A 26,186-nucleotide genomic window follows, 5' to 3' on the forward strand; every position below is an offset into this window, starting at 1 on the left:
GAGTAAATACTGGTCTGAAACGAACGGGACGTACAATTGCACATACGCGGAATCACACCGTGTAAGTGGCGACAACAATGGCGTCAGCAAGAGACCACGACAGGGGAAGGGTACATACTGTAACAGTAAGCAGAGGTACATTTGCTGATGTTGAATGAAGCTCTAAATAGGGAACCAATGACATACGCAATAGTTGAAGAGAGTGGTTTCCGTATGGCTGCAACAGAAGCGCAGTGGATGGGGAGAACTATGATGAGGGACAATGTACGATGCTATAACAAAACGGAAGAAGAAACTATTGGTTGCAACGAAGAAAGACGAACTGAATGTGCTGTTGCCAAAGCATGGAACAAAACATGCAGACAGAAAGCTGAGGCGTTGCAGTCAAGCCATTGGAGAAAGATGAGTAAAGAGCTAAAGAATCAGCTTACCTTCTGCGGAGTGTAATCGACGCCCCCTGGCTTTTACAAATGTTCAAAGTAATGTCCCCGAACAGCAATACAGCGATTTATTCGCTGTACGTAATTGTGAGCAACAGCTTCCAACTCGGCTACGTTGATGATCCGGAATGCGGTCTTGCATGTTGCGAATTGTAGTTGGTCGGTTGACATACACAAAATCCTTAATTCGACCCCAGAAAAAATAGTCCATACAAGTAAGGTCGGGCGACCGCGGATTGGAACCTCTTCCGATCCAGCGTTGCGGAAATAGAACATTCGGCTCTTCCCTACACATGACAGCATTATGGGCTGGACAGCCATCTAATTGAAACCAAAGCGTCTGACGTATATGGAGCGGTACGTTTTCCAATAGCGGCTGTAGATGGTGTCGCAAGAAATCACGAAACATTGCACCTGTTAAATGACCAGCAAAAAACCATGACCCAATGACCTAAGTTTCTACAATGCCACCCCACACATTAATGCGCCATCGGTGTTGCCGATTGACTTCTCCCATCCAGTGAGGGTTCTCCGCTGCCCAGTAATGTGCATTGTGAAGTTTCACGTTGCCATCACTGCAGAATGTCGCTTCATCAGTCCATAAAATGAAGTGAATGAAATTCGGATGTTCTCTCACGCGATTGACCACTCAATTGCAGAACAGAAGCCGTAAGAATATTTGTTGACAGCTCGTCTCATTATTGTTTAAGTAGTCTGGTTTCTTGGACTATGAGAAAACACTGAATATAAAGCATACATAAATGCTTGCATATGATGCACATCAGAGACAAATTTAATCACATCGTGAACTGTAAGCTCAAGTTTATGATTCATACAGTGAGCCACAATTAAGTCGTTGTTCAACAGTTCACGTAATCTTGTTGCAACTCCATTGTAACAACCCTGCATAACTACCGCGCCATCTGTTGCTAAGCCAAGAAGGTGATTCTTCAGAACGTTTCCCGTTATGCCATGGTTAGATAAAGTCTAACAAGCTTCCTAATATAGCTTCTGCTGTAGTGTTGTCAAGTTCGACAATTAAAAAAAAAAAAAAAAAAAAAAAAAAAATTGTTACACGCAACGCGGTCAAAAACTATACGAAAATAAATTATCATACAAGATTTATTAGATGGTGTCGTGTTCTCATCTATTAAAATACTAAAATTTTCTCCTGACTTCACAATAAACTTAGCAAGACTTTTCTTCATCTCCTCGGCAATAAACATTATCATGTTTCTGCACGCATGATCGGAGTATAACATATTTCCCACGGAAACCCCATTTAATCTGTGAAGTTCAACCAAAGAAAAATGTGCCAAGAAAGACAGATTTTCTTTTGCAATCTTATATGCAGTACGCATGAGTGCTGCTGCTGTTCTAATTTTTTCTTCATTTTGGAGTTACCATAGATTCGTGCTTTTCTTATATGGATTCCCCAATGTGCTCTTTCTTCCGATTATCCATTATTTCCATGCACTTGAGGTGAGACTTGCATCTTCCATGATCACCAATTTTGTCATTAAGTTTCTTGGGATTAGTTGCAGAAACACCGTCTATAAACGCATTGTCGATACGTACGTGTTCCATACTATCTACGTTAAGAGATCGAATTTCACTGCACATGGAACAAATAACTAATTTCATTTTGTTTATTACCAACCACAGTCTCCTCTTCTTCCAGTTATTAAAACGAGATAATTCAACACAACCACCGACATTTGCACTACTCTCGTTTCCCGACTCTGTGAGAACGATACTGTTAGCATCATATTTAGCACGTTCTTCTGCTGGTGGGACTTCTATATCGGTATTCACTTTATCAGAAAGTTTTACCTTACCCGATGAAGTGCCTTCATTTGCTGTTGTATTTGGCGGTCTCTGTTCCTGTTGTTTCGTACTGGGAGCATAAAATGACAATATAGTTCGTTGTTTTTCCATTATGACGGCTGTACGTAAATGGTACTACAGACCAGATCCCTGCAAACCCAGGCCCGGCCCGACCCGAATGGATCTGAATTCTGTGCCCGGCTCGACCCGGCCCGGCCCGAATCTCGAGCCGGGTTCTAACCGGGCCGAGCTGGGCCGGCCCGACTCGGCCCGAACACTGTGAAAGACGGATCGGAAACTAATGTTGGCAGCCTGTGTTAATCGTAATGTGTTTGGCATGGGCGGCGATTAGGGGGGGGGGGCAAAGGGGGGCAGTTGCCCCCGCACTTTTTTGAAGTAACCAATTAATGTATATAGTTTCATTTGGAAATGTAACGATTTTGTATGTGTTACTGATTAATAGGAAAAAATGCTGCCATATAATATTTGCTGTTGCGTGAATACGTATTGGTTGTCTTCCCGTGGAGTAAAGAAAGCTACAGTAATTGCGTTTTAATCGCCACAGAAAATAACCCCAAAAAATAACCTATTGCAGCACAATTTCAGCATACTTTCATTCCTTCTTACAAGGGCTCGATATGTTAGTGAGCCGCTTTGAAGCTAATCGAAAGAACATTATGCAAAAAAGTAGGGCCTATTTCACAAGTTATTCTTTAATTGCACAAAAATTGACAGTTCCTAAAATGTCTTTTCTTCTTTCAAAAGTAAGGAATATCGATTAAAAAGAGCGTGATAAGAAACAACTTCTACCTTTTTCCATTGTTTTGTAGTGTAATATACGAGTGAAGTGCTGTGTTTAAGGATGTACGAGTGTATATACAATAAAATTTAGTAAATTGAACATAATTCTAGGTTTTAAGTTTATTTTGTATAACTGAAGTGTGGATTGATTCTAAGTATTGTTGTGTTTTGATGTGTTCCAAGAAAGTGAAAACTGCACCTAATGGCAACGAACATATTTCAAGAAGTTGTAAAAGCAAATATTTCTTTAAATGTCGTATCATATGCTTGTAGTATTTACTGCCTTTCATTTTCTAAGAGTAATAACATACATTTAATAGCATGTGTGGAATTAAATATTAAGTTTTTCATTAATCCTCAGTTTCAATATAACTTTAGCAAAACAAGCATCATTATTCATTACTATGATTAATATTATCCTTTCTATTTATTTGTTTTGCAAATTTATTAAATAATCTGATCACACAATTTTCCAGACAGAATTTTAAGATGTTCATGAGCAAGGAATAAAATCTCTTCTTACACTTTCGTTGTTTAAGAGTACAAAGGGCTAGTATCTACTTGCTTTGTTCTTCTCAATTTACTTAATAAACTATTATATACGATATACGGTATTTTAACTGAAAATATAGTATCCTATTAGTTATACAACCTTTCGTCAAACAAAATGTTAGAAACAACCAGGAAAACCAACATTTATATACAAATATTCAGATCATGTCTTGCCCCCTCACTTTTAACGTCCAACCGCCGCCACTGGTGTTTGGGAAATTAACTCTTTATTTAAGACTGTAAAGTACTGTACTTCTACTACTCTATTACTACTACTACTGCTATTATTATTATTATTATTATTATTATTATTATTATTATTATTATTATTATTATTATTATTATTATTACTACTACTACTACTACTACTTCTACTACTACAACTGCTACGAGCGTCAGAGTTGACATGTCTGGTGGTACATACCTTACAATCTAAGTACAGAAAAAATCGAAGAAATACTAGATATTATGGCCAGTCTGCGTAGTCTGGCCAGTAGAATGCATTCACATCTAATGCTAGAGGTCGTCGGATCGATCCCTCCTCGTGTTATGTGAGCTTTGTGGTGGTCAAACATTGTGAGCGTGGGAGTTTTTGGATTAGCCCGTTTTCGTCCACTGTCTTCATTCCACCAATTCATCCATCATCATCCATACGTCTTGAGCCGTAATTGCCTAAAGAACATATGAGAAAGTCAAGTCCTTGACCTAGTAAGTGGAATTTGGTACGCTACCATTGGACCACGGAGGGCAAAACCATAAACTGGCGTGCTCATAAGATCAGTGCAATTTGTAGTAATGTTCAATTAGCATGGCAGATTCCAAATCATATTACAAGTTCCTGTATTCTTTATAATTCGATGCTACAATAATAATAACAAAAAACAATGATCAAATAAATCACCCAGACCCCAGGATCGATGAAGTGTTCCTGGAACGGTGCGTAACAAGTAAATAACAGAGCTATATGACGGAATGCGAGGCAGTAAATCAAAACAAAATCCACACATATCATTGTTGATCAAAAAATACCTCAAAAATCCCCTGAATGAAAAATGTATAGATATCAGCTATCAAAAATGCCTCTTAACATCACATATAATAGAAGGGATAGTTGATATTAAGAAAATGAAAATATAAGGTTTCCTAAGAAACCAATAGTGCAAAATGAACATCGCTTTACTGTATGTCCTTGTACGCATCGAATAGCACGGAAACAGAGTCAACAGTTTCAGGCTTTAGAGCATTTCTCCGTTCCTGAGTACTAAAATCTTTTTCAGTAGACGCACTAGAAGCAGGGATAACGAGATACTGACGCGTTAATTTACACAATTTTGGTAATGTTTGTTCTTGTTGCTTCCACCACTGCAGTATATCTAGTTCTCTTACACATGATGACATGTTGAGGTAGATGTCTACTTCATCATCAAATTCACCAGAGACAGAATGTCTGTCTTCCCAATCCATTAGTTTATTCTTCTTGGTAGGTGGTTCCAAGTTATGCCAACTAGCCTAAAGGAGACGATGGTGAGAAATAAATTAGTGGAGTAAATAAAGTGGAAGGAAAAGGAGAACGCCGCGAACCCCCACACGGTGTTGTTCCACCACAAAGTTCACTTGGCGAGAGCTCGGATCAAACCAGGGACCCCATACACCAGAGGTGAACGCTCAACCACTGAGCCACAGTTCCAGGAACACCTAATCGACCCTGGCGATTTGGTGATTTATTTGATCATTATATTTTGTTATATTTGTAGCATCATACTATAAACAATACATGAACATGTAACACCATTCGATATTTGCCTTGCTAATTGAACATTACTACAAATTGCACTGATCTTATGAGCACGCCAGTTTATGGTTTTGCCCTCCGTGGTCCAATGGTAGCGTACCAAATTCCACTTACTAGGTCAAGTACTTGACTTTATCATACGTTCTTTAGGTAACTACGGCTCAGGCTGAATGGATGATGATGGGATGAATTGGTGGAAAGAAAACAGTGTGAGGAAGCGGAACCACCCCAGAAACTCCCATGCACACGATGTTTGTCCACAACAAAGCTCACATAGCATGAGCAGGGATTGATCCGACGACCTCTAGCACCAGATGTGACTGTTTTTTCTATTGAGCCACTATTCTCCCTCGTAGATCAAGCATCGGTTCACATTCTACGCAGACCGGCCATAAAAACTAGCATTTCTCAATTTTATTCTGTACTTAGAAGATAAATTCGGTACCACCAGACATGTCAACTATGACGCGAAGTCATAGCACTTGTAGTAGTATTAGCAGTGGTCGTAGTAGTAATAGTAGAAGTAGTAATAGTATTAGTAGAAGTAGTAATAGTAATAGTATTACCAGTACATCGCAGTCTTGAATAAAGAATCAGTTTCCCAAACACATTACGATTAACATAGGCTGACAGTAAGACCGTACAAACACGGCAAAAATAGAGGTAGTGGAGGACATTAAAGAAACAAATAGGCTGACAACATTAGTTTCCGAACCGTCTTTCAGAGTATCCGGGCCGGCCCGATTCGGCCCGAAATATGCCCGGCCCGGTTAGGACCCGGTCCAGTTTGATATTACTTGAAACGGGTCGGGCCGGGCCGAACCGGGCGCGCCCGGCCCGTGCAGGGCTCTGCTACAGACACGCACTTTAATGTTTAAGATTAGTTACACGAACACAAATGCTCAAAAATAATACACACGCATAGGTTTATGATTCCATAAAAATAATGATAATAAGAAACTACCAAAATATTGATCGATATAAGAAGTATTCGATTTACACCGGTGTAAAATGCACTCCGCGCAAGAACGAACGCATAGCTACCATCAAGTCAACACGAGAGAACACTAGAGGGCTCATTTACATCTAACTTGCTGCGAACAACTCTGAAGTCCTGGCCCTGCCTATTTCTTTTCTTTTTCTTGAAAGCCAAATGGAACCTATATAACTCTTCGATTGTTTAAAAATCCAAATTAACCGAAGTGGTGTATTGTTGTCAATTTAACGCCGGCCCCTATGTGGCTACGACCAATAGAGAAAAGCATCTGTTTTCCTACGCCCAACGAGCAATAAAACTTGGTGTCCCAAACGGATCTGTCACGGCGACAGCCGCAGACGAAAAACAAATATGGCATTGACCCCGCAAGCGCGAATGTATAGTAACTTGTATTTCCTCTATACTTGTAATGTTCCCCATTGCCTTTATTCCTTCTCAACAAACATTCAATTCTAGTGATAGTGTAGGTTTACACTGTTCTCCTGAGATCAAATTTTCCATTTCTATTCCTGTATTAGCCATAAAAAAAAAAAAAAAAAAAAAAAAAAAAAAAACTACTGTAGATGACAGCACAGACTTGTATTCATTCTTGCCTTTGGTTGGGGAGGCTGTAGGATCCAAAATTTCAAACACATGTTGACCGCGAAAGCAATAAACATTTCTTCCTTCTGTAATGTGATGCACGAGGAAAGAGGGAAAACTCTGGTCCACTTGTGCTTTTGCTAGTACCTCAATTGTTTCTTTTCTTGTCAACGGAAGAAGAAACATTATTGAAATATTATTGATGTCCGATGCTTCGAGTTTCAATGGTAAGCTTAAACATCAAATCCTTCCCTTCATCTTTGCTGACAAAGAGGAAGGGGACCTTGCAAATATACTGCAGACCTTGAAACAACACGCATCTTTGGTTTTGTTTTCTTGCAAGATTCGTTTAAAACTCCCAAAAACGGTATTTTTATGCGAGTAGCTAGCACAAACAAATACAGTCTCATGTACGGGAAAGAAGAAAAGGGAAGTGAGACAGAAGAAGCGTCATCCAAACTTAGAAAACAATACTCTAAGAGTGTTATTTAAAATATTTTCCATAATAAAGGAACTATGTACAGCGAGAGGAAAACCACTATCCCTGGTTAGGACGCTATTAACTAATCCAGAAGCCGGGATGATTTTTCCAGAAGTGGGGAAATCCCAGCCCCCCTTCCCCCTCACAAATCAAACATTGATTTGAGTCTGGTTATGTGGCACACAAACGTCGAGCTTCTTTTTGTTGCCAGCTTTCTTCAATTTGTTTAACACTGTTTGGAGTTGGATGTGTACGTCGTTGGCGATGGCATGATTGCTTACATGCCGGTCTTAACTCGACTTCAGCCAGAATATCGTTCACTTTTGCTGTGCGTGGTTTATTCGCTACGAGGAGCATCTTTGACATCGAAATTTGTAGATAGAAGGTGACTGAACCATTTTTTGGCTGTTGCTTTTGATAACATATTTTGCCTACAAACAGCATAAATTTGTTCACATGCCTGTGCAGTATTTGTCTCTTTATCGAAATAAAAATTATTAAATGTAGCACCATTTTGTGGGAAGTTCACTCATCTTTACGGCGCAATACCTTGCGTCTAACTAACTAACTCTATGGCCTATGGAACCCGGAGGTTCAGTGCCGCGTTCACAAAAGCTCTCCACTGACTTCTATCCTTAGCTAATTGGATCCAGTTTCTACTTTGTATTCCTATCTCTGCGAGATCCATCTTAATATTATCCTCCCATCTGCGCCTAAGTCTTCCTAATGGTCGTTTTCCTATGGGTCTACCAGTCAAGACTTTGAAAGCGTTTCTACTTTCTTCCATTCTAGCTACATGACCTGCCCATCTAAGCCTCCTAGACTTGACGACCCTAACAATGTTGGGTAAACCGTATAAACTATGTAGTTCCTCGTTATGAAGCTTCCGCCATTCCCCATTCTCGTTCCTCTTGGGTCCGAATATTCTTCTCAGGATCCTGTTCTCAAATACTTTCAGTCTATGTTCTTCCCTCAGAGTAAGCGACCATGTTTCGCAACCATACAGAATAACAGGCATGATTATCGTTTTATATATTTTAAGCTTCAAATTCCTCGACAGAATTCGCGACGACAAGAGATTTTGAACCGAATAGTAACACGAATTCCCTGCTTTTAGTCGACATTTAATTTCTTCGTGAATATGATTTTCGTCTGTTAATATTGATCCTAAATATTTGAAAGTATCCACTTTATCAAAAGTATTATTTAATATTTTAACGCCTCCACAATTTGCCGTATTACGGTCCCGACGCACTTCCATGTATTTAGTTTTCTCTGCATTTATTTCTACTGTTCTCCTATCATCCCCTATTAAATTTACATCATCAGCATATTCCATAACCTGGTGAATGCCGTTCAACTCTAGGCCCTGCTTGCTATCTTTGATTTTCCTTATGGCGTATTCCAGCACAAAGTTAAATAATAATGGCGACAACGCATCTCCTTGTTTCAGGCCATTTTCGACGTGGAAGCTCGTGGACAAAAATTTTCCTACCCGGACTTTACTTTGGGATTCACTTAAACATATCTTAATTAATCTAATTAGCTTTCTCGGTATTCCAAGCTCTGTAAGAACGTTGTATAATGTTTCTCTCCTAACCGAGTCGTAAGCCTTTCTAAAATCAATAAATAGTTGATGTACCGGGGTATTGTATTCCCACTTCTTTTCGAGTATTTGGCGAATGGTAAATATTTGGTCGATAGTTGATCGATTTCGTCTAAATCCGCACTGATAATCTCCAATAATTTCATCTGCGTATGGGGTCAATCTTGCTAACAGAATATTTGAAAGGATTTTATAGGATGTTGACAGAAGAGAAATGCCTCGATAATTATTACAGTCAGTTTTGTCGCCTTTCTTGTGAATTAGAACAATGATTGACTCTTTCCACTCTTGTGGCAATTCTTCCTTGTTCCAGATAAGGAGAATGAGTTTTTGTATCTTGTTCCACAATTTTTCGCCTCCAGCTAAAATTAACTCAGCCGGAATTTCATCTACACCCGGAGATTTGTGTTTCTTTAATTTCTTTATAGCGGCTTCCACTTCTATTCGATTGGGTTCTGGAATATGCGGTTCTGCGGTGTGTATCTCCTTTTCTCCACGCACATTAGTTTTTGGCTGCGTGTTCAGCAAATCGTCAAAGAAATCTTTCCATCTATTTAAGAGGCTATCCGTATCAGTGAGAACTGTTCCGTCAGATTTCTTTAATATATAAGCACGAGGTTGATAGCCTTTCTTAAATTCGCTGATCCCCTTATACATGTCCCGAATATTTTAATTTTTACTATTATCTTCAAGTTCCTTAATTTTAGCTTTCAAAAAATCCCGTTTCTTTGTTCTAAAAGTTTTGGAAGTTTCCCGCCTGATATCTGCGAAATTTTGTGTAGTTATTTCATTCGGATTTTGTAGCCACCGTAATTTTGCCTGTTTTCTCTTCTCTACTAGTTTAATGCATTCTTGGTCGAACCATGGTTTGTTCCTATGTATTTCCGCGTGTCCCAGTTTTTCTATTGCTCAACTTTTAATGCTATCTCTAATTTCAATCCAAGTATCCTCAACACTAGTGCACTCCGAGTCTTCTAAGACCGAGAATCTATTCGAAACTTCAATCTGGTATTCCTCTCTTACCTGGCTCTCTTCTAATTTCTTTAAATTAAATCTCTCCGTTTTCGGACATTGAGTATTACCTTTATTCAACGATAATCTCTCCCGTATTATCGCTACTACCAGGTAGTGATCAGTGTCACAATCAGCCCCTCTAAACGACCGGGCGTCAATTATGCTAGATTGTCTTCTTCTATCTACTAAAACGTGATCAATTTGATTATGTGTTTTTCCGTCTGGTGATGTCCAAGTGTATTTATGAACGTCGCGATGTGGGAATTTTGTACTCTTCACGATTAGGTTTTTGGATGTTGCAAAGCTCACGAGTCTAACACCGTTGTCATTACTTTCCTTATGCAGACTTTCGTTCCCTATAATCGGTTTGAAAATATCCTCTCGTCCTACCTTCGCATTGAAATCCCCTAATAGAATCTTCATATGGTATCGCGGGAGTTGGTCAAATATCCGTTCCACTTCTTCGTAAAAACTATCTTTTATATCGTCACCCTTATCTTCAGTTGGAGCATGTACATTTAAAACAATAATATCACACCACCGTCCCTTAAGAGTAATAAAAGAAAGTCTGTCAGTAACAAATTCAACCCGTTTAATTGCTGGTAATATTCGTTTGTGAACGAAAAACCCTGTTCCTAACTGGTGATTTTTATTTCCTTCCCCGTAAAAGAACGTAAAATTTCCGGAATTCTCAGATCCATTTCCTTCCCACCTAACTTCCTGAACTCCTACTAAGTCCATCCTGTATTTCTCTAACTCACTCGTTACAGATTTTAACGCGCCTGCCCTATAAAGACTTCTAATATTCCATGTTCCAAATCTCATGTCCATTTTCTTTTGCTGATGTCGTGCCAAGTTATCAGTCCTTGTCCGAGGCTTTTGTGAATGTTTCTGAACAAGTACCTTTTTTTACAGGATGAGGGTGTTAGCCTTACCCAAACCCCCAAGCTGGAGGACCACTCCTAGTCGTCTGTCCGCGACTGCTTATTCAGTATATTCGCAGCTAACCTCTCTATCTAGAGGCCTTCTCCTCGATCCGCAACCTGAGGACGCGCCATGCCGTGGTGACAGGAACCCACGTTACACGGAATACCTTGCGTCTGGTTATAAGAAATCCAACATCTTTCGGACATCCACCGAATTATCAGCGTTCAAATTACGTTTACCTGATCTGCTGTAAGTCGTATACGCTGGCATTTGGGATACTATGCCATCTCGTGCGCAAAAGGCTCAATACTTTTTAAAAGATCTTATAATTTATTAAGTATACATATTTTTGTTAAGTTAGGCATAAACACAGAGGCTGTTTCGCATATAGGTAAGCAAACTGTACTTAACAAATAGTTGGGGAAATCCATAGCACCAAGTGCAGCAGTGCTCGGTGTGTTTCTCTGGTTGCGAACGATAGTCTAGCAGCGTCGTTTAAATTGCAGAACTTCCGTTGGAGAGCTACGAGGGGGTTCTTATTTCACTCCTCTGTCACAGCTTTCCTGAATGTATTCACAGTTGTCACACACACCTTGCCAAACCCCTTTCAAACATCCCAAATCCAGAAAGTTCATTGTACTTCCATCTAGAGATATCATAGGTATCTCATTGAAAGGTAAGGCCTATATTCTAGAAGCCTTCTTCATATCTTAGTGGAATACGAGAGATGATCTTGAGGTGTGTGATTCAAACTTTGTTTTGATGGGTGTGGACCATGTTGGTCTCGTTTCCGTATACTTCTAGCACCTCCTGCTCGTAGATCGGCTTCAGGAACTCCTCCCGGTGGTACTGCAAGTTAATTGTGTGATTCTTCCTCGCCCCTCGGACCTTCAGTTAATATCAGTGCCAGTAGCCGGGCAATCACTATAAACCCACCCGGGAAAGCATCTTCAGTTGTTACTCCGACTCACTTTGTGAAGAGCTTCACGCCTTTTTCTCTGAACATGATGGCTTTTGGTTTGCCGAAGGCGTAAAGATACACACACGCCTTATCTATTTTAACGACGTACCACTATTTTCGGTTTGTCAGGTGCCGCTTATACACCTTCCGAGCATACACTTGAACATCCTAAATACTTTTTCAGGATAAGTCGTCAGGGCAGAATGCAGTTGACAGTTCCCAAAAATACATGTAGGCCTAGACGATTCACCATCTCTTTTTGTGTCAGGGGATTCTATTGTATGGTCATTCTGCGAAGTTTTTCCTGTACGCTATTGGTAGCATGTTCTCATCCCATTTGTTGGAGAACCGAACTCTGGGGCCATGGAGTCGTATGTTTTCCGATCTCATTCTTGATAATGTCACAAGCCTTGCTCTGAGACTTGTTGCTGATCATAAAAACACTAACTTCTCGTCGTAAAGGGCTACAACATAACTCTCCCAAAAGGGATTCAATTTTGGCGTCATTTTCGCCCTTGTGAAAAAACACAAACATTTGGAAAAGTTACACAAAGTTTTTGTACCGAAAAACAAGCACACTCTTACAGCTTACACACTATACTGACTGACAGATCCGTCCCACTGAGGTCGGACGCGCAGGGTGCAAGAGTCACGTTTGGTTAAACGTACGTGAAACAGCCTTCTGTGTTTGCAATTTTTAAATGTTTTATAGTTAATTAAAGCATGTCATCATTGCACTGATATTGTATTTTTCTTATTCATTAGGTATAATAATGAAAGTGAAGAATCTAGAGCTTCAGCTGCCAAAGTTTATCAGTGTGGAAGTTGCAATAAGTCGTTTTCTCGAATTAATTTTTTGAAAAGACATTTGACAACTCATGCAAATATAACAACATTTACCTGTGAGGTATGTGACAAATCATTCAATGAAAAACGTAGACTCGAGAAACATTTATCAGTTCACAAACGAACGGAGTCATATTCTTGTGAGGAGTGTGGTCGATTATTTACTGATAAAAGAAATCTGAAAAGACATTTGTTACTACATGAAGATGTAAAACCATATTCGTGTGAGAAATGTGGAAGTTCCTTTAGTCGGAAATCCCATTTGGATAGACATACATTGACTCACACAAATTTAAAACCATATTCTTGTGAAGAGTGTGGAATGTCGTACACTGACAAGCGTAATCTGATCAGACATTTATCATTGCACACTGGTGTAAAGCCATACTCTTGTGATCAGTGTTACATGTCGTTTACTGACAAATGGAACTTGGCGAGTCATTTATCAATGCACACAGGAATGAAACCATATTCGTGTAAGGAGTGTGGTGAGTCATTTAATGTTCTACCAAAATTGAAAAGACACATATTAAGTCATTCTGGAATTCAAAAATATTCCTGTAAAATATGTGGTAAGTTGTTTAATCTGAAAGGATACTTGAACAAACATTTATTAACTCACATTGATATAAAAGCATATTCCTGTGAGGAATGTGGTATGGCTTTTAATCTAAAACGTAAATTGAAAACTCACATGGTAACCCATATAGATATGAAATGATGTACGATTGTACTGTTGTGACATTATATATATATTAGGAAGGTTGGTTGAAAAGTAATGCCTCTGTGGCTCTACCTTCTTTATTTTTAGCCGATTTTGAAATATTTTTTTGTACCTGATAAGCATATTTGTTCTCTATGTAATGCATTATTTACTTTTCGACATTATCCCCACCCCGTTCCTTGCAATTGCAAAAACGCGTGACTAGTCAGGCAAACCTGTTAGAGAAGTATTCCAGTATTTGTCGACAGCACGATTGAGTGACAGCTTTCAACTCGTCACAAAGAAAGAGATATCCTTTAAGGTACTGTTTCATCTTTAGGAACAGACGAAAGTCGTAAGTTGCATGGTCAAGGTTGTAACGGCGCGTGTGGTAGAAGCTCCTTGAACTGCAGGCGCTGCATCCTCTCTTTTGTTTGGTGACTTGGGTGTAGGCGGGTGTGGCAATGCTCTAGAATAGGTTCCAAATCTTTCCGGACAGAGCGCAACCCTGCGCGGAGCTTCTGCAGCGTTTCCACGTAGCGTTGAGTTTATCGTGGTTCTCTGTTCCAAGAAGTCAGTGAGTACACCTTGGGAGTCTTAAAAATGGTCACCATAACTTTCCTTGCAGATTGGAGCACCTTGAATTTCTTAGAATGTGGAGGTATGCTATGGCGGTACTCCAGCGGTTGTCTCTTGTTCTCGTGGTCAAAATGATAAGCCCATTATCCATTCCTTGTGAGAATGCACTGAAGAAAAGCCTCAACCCCATGTTTGTACCTCGCCAACAGAACTGACAAACTTGCTTTATCTGCTTTGTGCTCTTACATCAGTGTTCACGGGATACAACGAGCGTTTACTTTGTGATACCTCAGCACCTCCGTTACGATAAAGTGCACTATTTCTTGGGGAAGTTTGAGTTCCGAGGCGACCTTCGCTGTTTGATTCGACGGTTACAGCGTATCATTTCGTCGATAACGATTTACATGCTGATCATCCGATGCGGTGAGGGATCGTCCTCTATAGGTTGATCAAGCACACTAGAGTTAACCGATTTTTTTTTCAACTGCGTGCCTGTACAGGGGTTGTTCAGCCTACGTTTGGCCGATTTCGTTCCTTCCCCTCCCGGGCAGAATGGATTCACCCAACCTGGCTCGTGGCGTCCTGCAGTGTTGTGCAATGGCTTCCTGGGAACGGAATTGTTTCTCCGCGCTAACGACAATAACGCACAAAACAGGACCATTGTTATTAGTGTTGTGTTAAATTTGTTTCCAAGGGTGTGGGTTTCCGCTCTGTGACCAAAACTAAGCCGATTTTGGGAAGGCTATGTTGCGGGTCTTTATGATGCCCACTTTAGTGTTTCTGTCATTAGAAAACAGTGCAAGAAGAATGGTTGCAACATCAGTTTAAGTGGAATAAAAAATGTTATTAAAAAGTACAAGGGCAACGAAGCTCCACCATTTGGACCACCAACGAAGTTGCCTAGGATGCGGGAATGCACCAAGACTACCTCCACAATGCAGAGGAAACTTCGCAAAATGGCAATGCAAGAAAATCCGCCAACACAAAGGTGTATGGCTAAACGTCTTGACGTGTCTTTGGGGACTGAGCCGGACGTTACACCTTCAACTCAAGCTGGAAAAAGTGCCGCGGCCATTTCCTCACGGATGCCCACCAAAAGGAACGAAAGTGTAACGCCCGGAAGCTGTACGAATGGCATCTGGCAAAACAAAGGTGGATGATCGATGAAGCATGGATTTACCTTTCCAACTGCGGCAAACCGAGAGCCATCATGCACCGAGAGAAAGGCGCCAAGAACTTCAGAAGGTGGGTCCGTGTCTGTAAAGAATCCTTCCCAAAAGGGTTCATGGTCGTTACTGGCTACTGTTACCGAGGTAAACTGAAGATTCGTAGGGTGGCGAAGAACTGCAAAATAAATTCGCTGTATTTGCAGGAGCAGATCATGCGGCCGATCTACGAGCGTGAAATTCCAACAATGTACGGAAATGACGCCAATCTGGTGCGCGTTCACATTGACAAGGCCTCATCACATACCTCACGATCGTCCCTCGCATTCTACAAGGAGATGGAGGAAGCAAGTGGTATACAGGTGATACCTTTCAATGAGGTACCTGTTAAATCTTCAGATGCAAGTCCTATGGGCTATTGTGGATTTGGATTGTTGAAGCGGGCTTTGGGAAAACGGCGTGTGACAACTGTGGAAGAACTTTGGAAAGCTGTGCAAAGGGATGGGGCAAGATTCCCCTCCCAGTTCTTCAGAGAAGCCTATTACAGTGGAAATTACGCTGTCGGGCTATTGCTAGGAACCAAGGAAAACACATCGAGCACTTACGGACCTGGCGCCATGGATTCTTCTAAATTTAGGTAAGTCGAAATTGGCCAAATGTAGACTGAACAACCTCTGTACTGACATCAACGATAGCAACTGACAACAACTGTCATTCGGAGATGAATTTGGATAGACTCGTAACCCTCTGTTATCACGGCTTGCAGCTCCAACCTCATCTTCATGTTGGTCGCAATCTTCTTCAGTTATCAGCACACCAACAACACCGGGAAACAAAGAAAAAATGTATTACATAGAGGACAAACGTAGCTATGAGATACAAAAATAATTTTGCAAATCGGTGAACGAATAAGAGTTACAGGCATTATTTTTCAAATATTCAAGGAGGAAGTAATAACATATGAAGATAACAAGATGACAAGACAGTATTTTGTTAAGTAGCGTTATAAGTACAGGAAGTATAACAATACTTTTAGAAATATTTTAATGCAAATATGAACGTTTTAATGTATTTTTTTAATAATAACAAATAATAAATGAACGTTTAAATATAATAGTTCCTGGACAATAGTTTTTCTTTTGATTAAAATTGTATATCAATAATATTTTAATATTATGAACATATATACTAATTAATGTCTGAAAATTTTTATTTAAATATGTTTGTTTTAATTTTTGCATCATTCATTAAGGCTGCAAATACAGATTTAGATGTTCAGACCAAACCGTACAAGTGCACAGAAACTATTTAGTATTCTGATTGCATTTGCGAGATTGCGAGCGTAGGCTTGTACAATGCATTTTATAGATCTATTATACATTCATTAACTATACAGTTAGCGATAAATATCAACCGTCGAAAGTTGTTTATCCCGAAGAGAGCGTACCGTATCACACACTTCATATTTGCGGGATTTTCTATCTCAACGTTAATTTTGAATGTTCTAGTGGATGAAAATAAATAAAATGAAATTTTTAGTAAGGGAGAATGAGAATATGGGAGAACCCCGAGAAAACCCACGAACACGATGTTGTACAACACGAATTTACATGGCCCGGGATCGAACCAAGATGAGCCCTCTATTATTGTCGAGTTATGACGGGTGACTTCTAACAGATAGTTGCACATTATTATTATTATTATTATTATTATTACTATTATTATTATTATTATTAAGTATTCTGCCTTTTGGCAGGTCCTGGGACTAATGAGGATTTTTTTATTTTTTTTTCAGTTTTAGATTTTGGCCTGGAAATGTTTCTTCCACTTCTGTCGATCTTCAGCTTCCTCTTTTAACTCCCATTATTTTCTCCTACCTTTCAAATCATCGATTAGCTGTGTTCTTCTTTTTCCTATCCCTCGCTTCCCTTCCATCTTTCCTTCTATGGCGGTGTGAAGAAGACAATTTCTTCGCAAAATGTGTCCAATCCAATTGGCCTTTCTACGAAGGATGGTGACTAGAAGTGTCCTGTTTTCTTCTAGCCGGTTTAAAACATCTTCGTTTGTTGCTCTCTCTGTCCATTTGATCTTCTCCATCTTCCTCCAACACCACATTTCGAAGCTCTCCAGATATTTCCTCTCTAACTTCCGTAATGTCCAAGTCTCTGAACCATACAGTCCAATGCTCCATATATAGCAGTGGTGTCCAATTATAATGAGCCTGAGGGCTATAACCGTCTTTACTAGTAAAGTGGACGGCCGCAGCTAAATAATAATAATAAAATATTATTATTATTATTATTATTATTATTATTATTATTATTATCATTATTATTATTATTATTATTATTATTATTATTATTATTATTATTATTATTATTATTATTAAACTACAAAAGAAAAATATAAAAAAGGTATTTGAAATATTACTTATTCAATCTGTGACAAATGAGGGTGACTAGCAGCGTTTAAAGGGCTGGGATATATACATCCATTTCTGTTGTTGTGAGCCACAGGAGATGTAAAAGAAAAGAATTTCCAAGGCAATTTCTGAAGCAACTCTTCACAATTTTCATGGTGGTAAATGCACTTTCACACAAATAAGTACTATCAAATATTGACACTCTTTTCCGACCAAACTCAGAGTTTTTAGGGAAAGGTGCTGCCGTAGATATCCGCGCCTTTTTGTTGTACAGAATCGCTAAATGGATGCGTTATTTCGAAAGAAGAGTGGAAACATTAAACGAATTAATAAATATAAATTAAAATACTATCAGTAATAAAAATAATGTATCGTGAAAGCTTTGTGGGCCGCAGAAAATGGTTTGAAGGCCGCCATTTGGACAGCGCCGCTATATAGCACTTGACCAACTTCTTCTTAAGTCCAATATTGAGCCTGCTAGTTAAGAGTGATCTTTTCTTGTTGAATGCTTCTTTAGCTATGGCAATTCTTGACCTGATCTCTTTGGTGCAGTAAGCGTCTCTCGTCAAAATACTTCCCAGATACTTGAAATTATCGACCTCTTCAAGTTTTCTTTGTTCTACTCTGATCCGTAAGGGCGTGTTCCCACGGGATATTCTCATGACTTTCGACTTGTCGATGTTAATTTTCATTCCATACAGTTTTCCAGTGTCAACTATTTTGTCAATCATCTCCTGTAGTAAAACGAGAGGGAGGATTGTTCGCCAATCACAGCAGTATTCTTTCACGCTGTTGCTAGCCAACGAAGGTCACTGACCGCGCTCTTGCCGGTAGTTGAGACGACTTGTTAAACGTCTTAAGTTTGTTGCCAGAACTGCTGTTTCTGTTGCGGAGCCTCTGGCAACAGCGCCTCCAATACGTGCTCTACCCAACTGTCAGAAGCCATCTTTCCTTGCTCACACAGTAGTGAGGCATAAATGTGTCCGTCTATCAGACGAGTGAAGTGCAACATAGCCTCCTCTGTCCACTTCTTGATCTTATGCGCATAGTGCCACAGGACGTGCAGTTGCTATGTCCAAGTACTTTGCCTATATGTAGAAATGGGTGTTTTTAAAAATTGTCCTAGTATTTGACTGTTCACTGTTTGTAGGAGTTGTGAATATTTTTATTGTTCATGTTCCATTATCACGACAATGTATTTACTGCAGGCTAAAGAAAATGTGAATTCGGCTACTAAAGATATATATTGTAGATGAAATTTATAAATTTGTTGTGGCTTACCTGTTAAAATGTTAATATTGTGCTGTATATAAACTGCTTTGGTGGCAGTTATGAGAATGTTTGGCTCGAAGTCTATACCTAAAATTTTCGAACCTTTTGATTCTTGATTGATCAAAATTTAAGATTACACGGCTATACAAAATCTATCGTATAATAATAATAATAATAATAATAATAATAATGGTTACAAAATGCAAATAAATATTAATTGTCAAATTAATATAAATTTGAATACCTTCTATTGCCTGCAATAAAGCCCAAAAGTAATTGCAAAATGCCATTAATTGGAATATTCATGATATTTTCAGAAAAGTGCAATTTCACAATTTCGAAGCAATTTGTTACAGTCATTTTCAATTTTTTTCTTCCGCTGTTCTTTATCCACGTATGAACGACAGCACACAAAAGATTTAGCGCGCTCTTACCTGGCCAAGCGATCACAGTGTTTGATAAGAACTGCAGTCCATTGCCGTTTGAATATGGGAAGTGGAAGGGGGTTGCTAGTGACTTTACTTCTTGAAATTTTAAATAAATACAAGCAAATATTTTTTTTGTTTGTTTGTTTTAAGGAATAGCTAGGTATGAGTAGTAATTATGAGTCACTAGCTTGTGCGTTAGTGTGCATTTGAGTGTTTTAAGATACCTAAATAGGATTTCCTAGAAGAGAGAAGATGGGAAAAATTGTTAGTGAGTTTAGGTGTAGTGTGTTTTCAATAGATGTTCTGTCCTGTTCTGCAAGTATGGTTGTGTTGTGTTCCGCGAATTATATAAAACTGTGGTTTTCGCTGAGAATCATTATTTTGTCACACCATATAAGCACTGTAAAACACAAATCTGCAAGGACACGCAGATCAGCTGGTGAAAATTTTCAGAATCATCTTGGAATATTCACGAATCCCGCTTCGCAAGACTAACAGTGTTGCGAATGATCTGTGTAAAACTCTAATCAACACAGACATTTCTTTATGGAAGTTAAAAATGTTTCGTTCAGAAACTTTTTCGAGAAATGCACAAAACAAAAAAGTTTCAAGTAAATCGTATTCGAGAAAGGCTTTGTTCATAATGCGTACAACAGAACTATTGATGATATCTGTAAAAGTGTTGGTGAATATATATATTTCAATTGATGAAACATGTGATATTCTAGCCGTTCCATTGTTGATGTAATTGGAACTTTGGAAGGGGGAGAAGACACACAAACGTATCTGATTGGGTCAGAAACATTAGCGTAGCTAGAGTTTTTTCCGGGGGAGGGATGGGCAATGAAGGGTCCAAGAAAATTTTGAGGGGACCATCTCCAATGAATGAAAAATTTCATTCGTATTATATAATGTGTGAAAGTGTGTGTTCAAGGTGAATGTTTTCATCTCTGTGGAAGCAGAGAAATACACTTTTGCAGGTAAAGAAAATAACTTATAGATTCATGCCTCTACTTAAGAGAATCTTTCTATTCTTGTGGGCAGCAGCAAACTTAACAACTTCTTCAAGGTCTAACGATTTACTAATTTTCTTCTCAATATAAAGTAATCCTAAGTTCTTTAACCTATCATCAGTCATTGAATTGCGCATATGTCTTTAATCTTTTCAAACATGAGAATAACCTTTCCCATGTAGCACTAGAAATTGGTATGGTCACAGAAATGATACCTAGCTTGTACGTTTCTAAGAATGCGTTTTGTAAACACAGAGAAGATAAATGAAATTCATGAAGAAATCAACTTTGGTTTTCTTTCGTCTTTATACAACCTAATTGTGTTTGGAAGGATTTTGAGTTCACATTTGAATATTTCCAAATCACTTCTATAATGCTGGGCCATAGGATCCACGATATTGTTATTTAGAAAGTTTTCACTTTTTGGATGTAGAGCGGTAATTGCTACATGATCCAAAGCAGTTTCCCATCTCAGTGATTGCATTATCAATAGTAGGCAGAAAAATGTCTCTTTTTTTATTATCTTTAGAAAATTCGTTTTCTGCCTCCAATGAAGGAAGAGATTGATCAAAAATGAAGAGATTAATTTGTAATATTTTGATGGCGAGTGTCTAGTTCGTTTTCACGAGGAACCCTTATTGGCTATCTGTTTTCGGCTCTGGAATTTTAAGACCATTTTCTTTGCGTACCTCCAACCATTCTTGTTCGAATGTTGTTCGTTGAGAGTCATATTCTCCAGAACTCATCTTCGACAGCGTTTGAACTAGTGAATCTACAAGAATCAAACCTTCCGACATATCTGTATCTACTTAAGATAAGGCGAAGCTCAAAAGTTATAGCATGGCAGCAGTCATCTCAAATTTTACCAGCCCGAAAACGTTCGCTTTTGTACAGATTACATAAATTTAACAGATGGAATGATGGAAGTAAATAAATATCACAGTTCCAAATTTGGTTTAATACCACATAATAATATAAATAGTTGTTTGGTATATAAACCGTATTATTAGTAATAATAAAGTAAAAAAGTGATGGAAAAGGATAAATTCTTAAGAGACAAACGTCGCATAGACACAGGAACTGAAGTCCAATAGGACACTGATTTGCCATCCCAGCCCACTTTAAATTTTAAGCCTCGCTCTTGAAGCTTAAGTTTCACTTTAAAATAAATTGCCAATAATTATAATGTATTCTTAATCTTTCAGAAAAATGTCCCGATTTCACACTCTGAAAATATGATAGCATAATCAGTGACGAAACTAGACATTTGCCGCCCAGGGCAAATTTTCCGATTAGCACCCCTTTCATATACATCTACACCAATAAACACACAGATTAGTTTGATGGCGCACGGGGCAACTGCCCGGTTGCGATCTTTTGTTTTGATCTGGCCATAGTTCAATTACTTTTGGTTACTTTTACCCTTGATCTCTAAAACTGAGTAATGAATTTGCGTTTTCTTCATTAAAATTATGAAGTGAATATTCTTCGAAGCAAAAAGAGGAAATGTTTTTCTTTCCCTAATATCAAACAATATCAGAACAGACATTTCAATGGGAACTCCTTACAGCAAAAGAGTGGTCTTTTTCTTTCTTTCTTTCGTTTGTTTACCTTCACTAGGTTTTTTTCTTTCTTTTTTCTTTTCTTTTCTTTTCTTTCTTTTTTTTTTTTTTTTTTAACTTGACGTGAATTCAAATACACAAACACTTCATACCCACACCGAATGGCCAAAGCTCAGCGGTAGAACACCAGCTTAAGATCAGGAAGATGGCGTGATTGATCGCTCGTGGGTAAATATTTCGACTGAGAAGTCTGCCAACATTCTTCCTCGGTGTCACGATGAAAATTTTTATGGCCCTATTGACTCATGTTCCTAATTTCTATCCCCTGAGCCTCGGATGTTTTAAAGCCTTAAAATAAATTCAAATGTAGTTGAAGTACCTTAACGTTACTATCCTGTAATTAGGATATACTAAATTAATATTGTTAGTTTTGGGATTAGATTTGAAGGAACCTGTATTTTAATTAGTATATCCTGTCGAAAATTCATGTCATCATTGATTTACTGCTATGCATAGTTTTCTCAGAAATGCATATTTTGACAAAGAACAAATATAAATCTGTGATAAAAGTGGGTATTCACTGACTGAACTTACTGAATGGAATATCTGGAATATTTGTAACTTTTAAATGTACCAGTCTCACAAACTCCTTATATCTTTCTGATTACTAAACGTCAGAAAACGGGATGATACAACATGGTCACGGAAGTAACTACTACTTTTAAACAAAATAGCATTACTGCTGCGACCAAGTTGTGTCATCTCGGTATCATACCTTATGCTTAGTAACCAGGAGATTATAGTATTGCTCTGTGATAAACTTCAGAATTTCTCTAGGAGTAGCAGTTTTGGGATTAAGATACAGTGATGAAAGTATATACAGGGTTTAACGTAAATGCATGGCCAAAAGTGAAGAGGTGATTGAAGACATCCAAATAAGTGAAAATGTTCCTATAAACATGAGTCTGATGGCGTTTCGTTTCCGAGATACAGGGTGCTCATATGTGGAGTTCCTACAATGGCTCACTATGGGAAAGTAATTGGAAATATTCAATATTACAGGAATAATACAGTCAAGTAGAATTATCCCATACCGTAGGCGTCGGAAGACCACCGATGGGCAACTAGAGATATCTCGCCAAAAGTTGACGGCCCCACAGTGACGATCCGCGGTGGCCCCACAACCGTTTTGAAAATTATACCACCAGCGGAAGAGACGCGACGAAACGCCAATGAACAATTAAATTACTCCCCCAAAGTATATTACATCGCCTATATGCGTAATTTGTTACATTAAGAAGAGTCTAAAAATCCATTTGCTGTATCCTTACTATTTCTCGGACTATTGTCTTCAATATGCCATCTATCACGCCAAAGGCTCACGAGAAGAGGAATTTCTAATCTCGTTTCTAAAACAAAACAAACAAAATCGAGACGAGAATTAATATTTTACATTCGAGACAGGACAAAAGCTAACCCAAATTATCGTCTGGCTTTGAAGATGAGAATCAAGACGAAACAAAAAGTAACGTAAACATTTCTCGTCTTATCTGTATTCTTGAAATAGTGTACGTCCCTCCTTTCAGTAACAATTGCTTTGTAGACTGAATCTTATACGCTATTTTGTTACTTTGTATTTTGGAGCTCGGTAAATTTATTATGATATGTGTCGGTACTTTTGTAGCAAAGCTTTTATAATTACTTCTGCATATCCTCAAAGTTAGTTTATTATATGCCTTACTGTTCACTGATATTCAGTTATTTTCCTTAAAACGTACAGTGGCGAAGCGTAATCCCACAAGTAGAATAGGCCCGGTAAACTAATAACAGAAATAACATTTAATGTATCATAAAATGTTTAAAATTATGGTCAAAATACTATTTTCCTTATTGAGTTAAACAAAAGAAACTACCAAATCCAGTTATTTTAAAGAACTTTCTAGCTGTATTTCTAACACTGTTTACAGTTAAATTTATGTGCATGTATACATAGTAGTTTTTTTTTTTTTTTTGCTGTTCTTTAATAAGATAGAATGAATATTTTATAAACAAAAGTAGACGGAAAGTAGTCTATTATTATTATTATTATTATTATTATTATTATTATTATTATTATTATTATTATTATTATTATTATTATTATTATTATTATTATTATTATTTTGAAGAAAATTCGAATCACGTATTCTCTCATCTTACGTTTACAATATCTGTGCAGAATTTAATTCACTTCGGTCCACTTCTTGCTTTTCGGACATCAACTTTCAAAATTTTGGGCAGGGGTTTTATCCCCCCTAAAACCGTTTTTTCGCAGAAAGTAAAAAAAACATGTATCCGTTTATGTGTAGTATCTACCTGCTGAATTTTATCGGAGTGTTACACTTGGGAAGTGTTACGTGTTAGACTGGTAGAGTTTAAACCAGGCCCAGTGGCTTAGTGGTAGAGCGTTCACCTCTGGTGCATTCGATCTCAGCTCGCGCCAAGTGAACTTTGTGGTTGACAAACACCGTGTGCGTGGGTTTTCTCGGGGTTCTCCCAGTTTCTTCATTCCACCCTTTCATTCATTTCTCATTATCACCGTCTCGTTTAGCGTAGCCGACATAACCATGGGCCGTAAAACTTTATTTAATTTCATTGTAGAGTTTTACGATCCTTTCAGCAGCGAGGCTATATGAGACAACCTACAAATTAACGTGGAATCCGAACCACACAAGCTTCCGCCGGGAATGGAAGACAACTGAGTACATAACAAGTAGTGACTATTTTCATGAATACTGAAAAATGTTTTTTTTTTTTTCAAGAACACTGAACGTTGAAAAAAAGCAGTAATGGAAAGAATTAATTTCTTTATATGTTCAAAACAAGAGCTGTCATTTCTAAGCGCCCCTTTCAGCAGCGAGACTATTCATAAGAAGTGAAAAAATTAGAAAATCTGACTGTCACTAATTGTTAGTATTGCGATTTAAATCCATATTGGGAAGTAGGAATTTTGTATTTGAAAACATTTCGTAAATTGACAAAATTATGAATTACACTTGCAACTTTTTATGGAAAACACAAGCATTATATATGCGTGTGTGTGTCTTCATAGTCCCGGAACGATCAATTATCTCGCTAAATATACATATCAGGCAAACTAAAACAACACTTGTTAAATGGTTTTGAAAAGGCTATTCAATGATACAAAACGCAACCCCTATCCCTACTTCCTTCTGGGGTACGGGGATAACTTTAAAATTTTAAATGCGAACCCACATTTCTTATTGCACATTTTGATTTTCCAGAAAAAAAATGATAAATGATTTGACCCAGAATTGAAGACAGACCCCTCACGGATGACGCTTAAATCGACACACAAAAAAGCGAACAAGAATATGTTATGAAAATATCGGTTATCACTCGCGTAGTCTGTGGAGAGATGGTTAGCGTACTGGGGTCCGGCCTCAGAGGTCGTGAGTTCGTTTCCTGCGCAAAGTAACCTCTATATTTTCGCAAATAATAATTTTATACATTTTAGCTTCAATTAGTACTTTATTCAAGTTACAATACAAATTTCGATAATTGTTTTGCAAACTAGCACTATGAAGCAGTCTTGGGAAGTAACGTAACGCAAGTAACGTTTCCTAGTAACGCGTTACTTTTTAAGTAACGTTTCCTAGTAACGCGTTACGTTTTTTCCAAAGTAACTGTAACGGTAACACGTTACAAATTTTTAAGTAACGTACCTAGTTTGCGTTACTTTTTTCGCGTTACATTTCGGATGAGTAACTACAATATATGTATCCTCATCCGCAAAAAAAGTTCGCATATACTGTAACTTCCACATTTTCATTAATAACTCGCTTTCCTGACTATGTTATCGCTTCTTTGTGCTTTCCTTAACAAAGCAGTGTAATAATGCATAATTATTTATTATTTTAGAGAAAAAATAAAGCAAAATAAGAAAATTATAAGCAAAAAACCTTTAATCTTATGAAACCTTAGTGTGTCAAATAATTACACGAAGAATATCCCGTGGGAAAAAAGAGGGAAAATGACACAGGTATTAGGAAACACTCACTAACATGTGAAGCTATTGAACAGAAACATGAACTGAAGTCAACTACGTATTTCTGCGTTTAATATGCAATTCACACTTCATGCACAGTTCCAATATGCAAAATCAGTCAATATCTTCAGTTGAAATTACTGATATAGGGAGAAAATGACTATTTA

General features: G+C 38.1%; 1 protein-coding gene across 3 annotated transcripts in view; it reads left to right on the plus strand.

The window, feature by feature from the left end:
- The window catches only part of LOC145690629 (uncharacterized), a 33,298-nt gene extending 16,910 nt beyond the window's left edge, over positions 1-16,388 (plus strand). For all 3 annotated transcript variants that reach the window (XM_081765702.1, XM_081765701.1, XM_081765703.1), the window contains exon 3: positions 12,746-16,388. In XM_081765702.1, coding sequence (XP_081621828.1) covers positions 12,746-13,547 — 802 coding nt within the window. In that variant the 3' untranslated portion in view covers positions 13,548-16,388. The remainder of the gene's footprint in view (positions 1-12,745) is intronic.
- Positions 16,389-26,186: the final 9,798 nt, after the last annotated feature.

This window comes from Thermobia domestica, chromosome 7 (assembly GCF_964235325.1).
Source record: "Thermobia domestica chromosome 7, izTheDome1.hap1.1, whole genome shotgun sequence".
In the NCBI taxonomy this organism is placed as follows: domain Eukaryota; kingdom Metazoa; phylum Arthropoda; class Insecta; order Zygentoma; family Lepismatidae; genus Thermobia; species Thermobia domestica.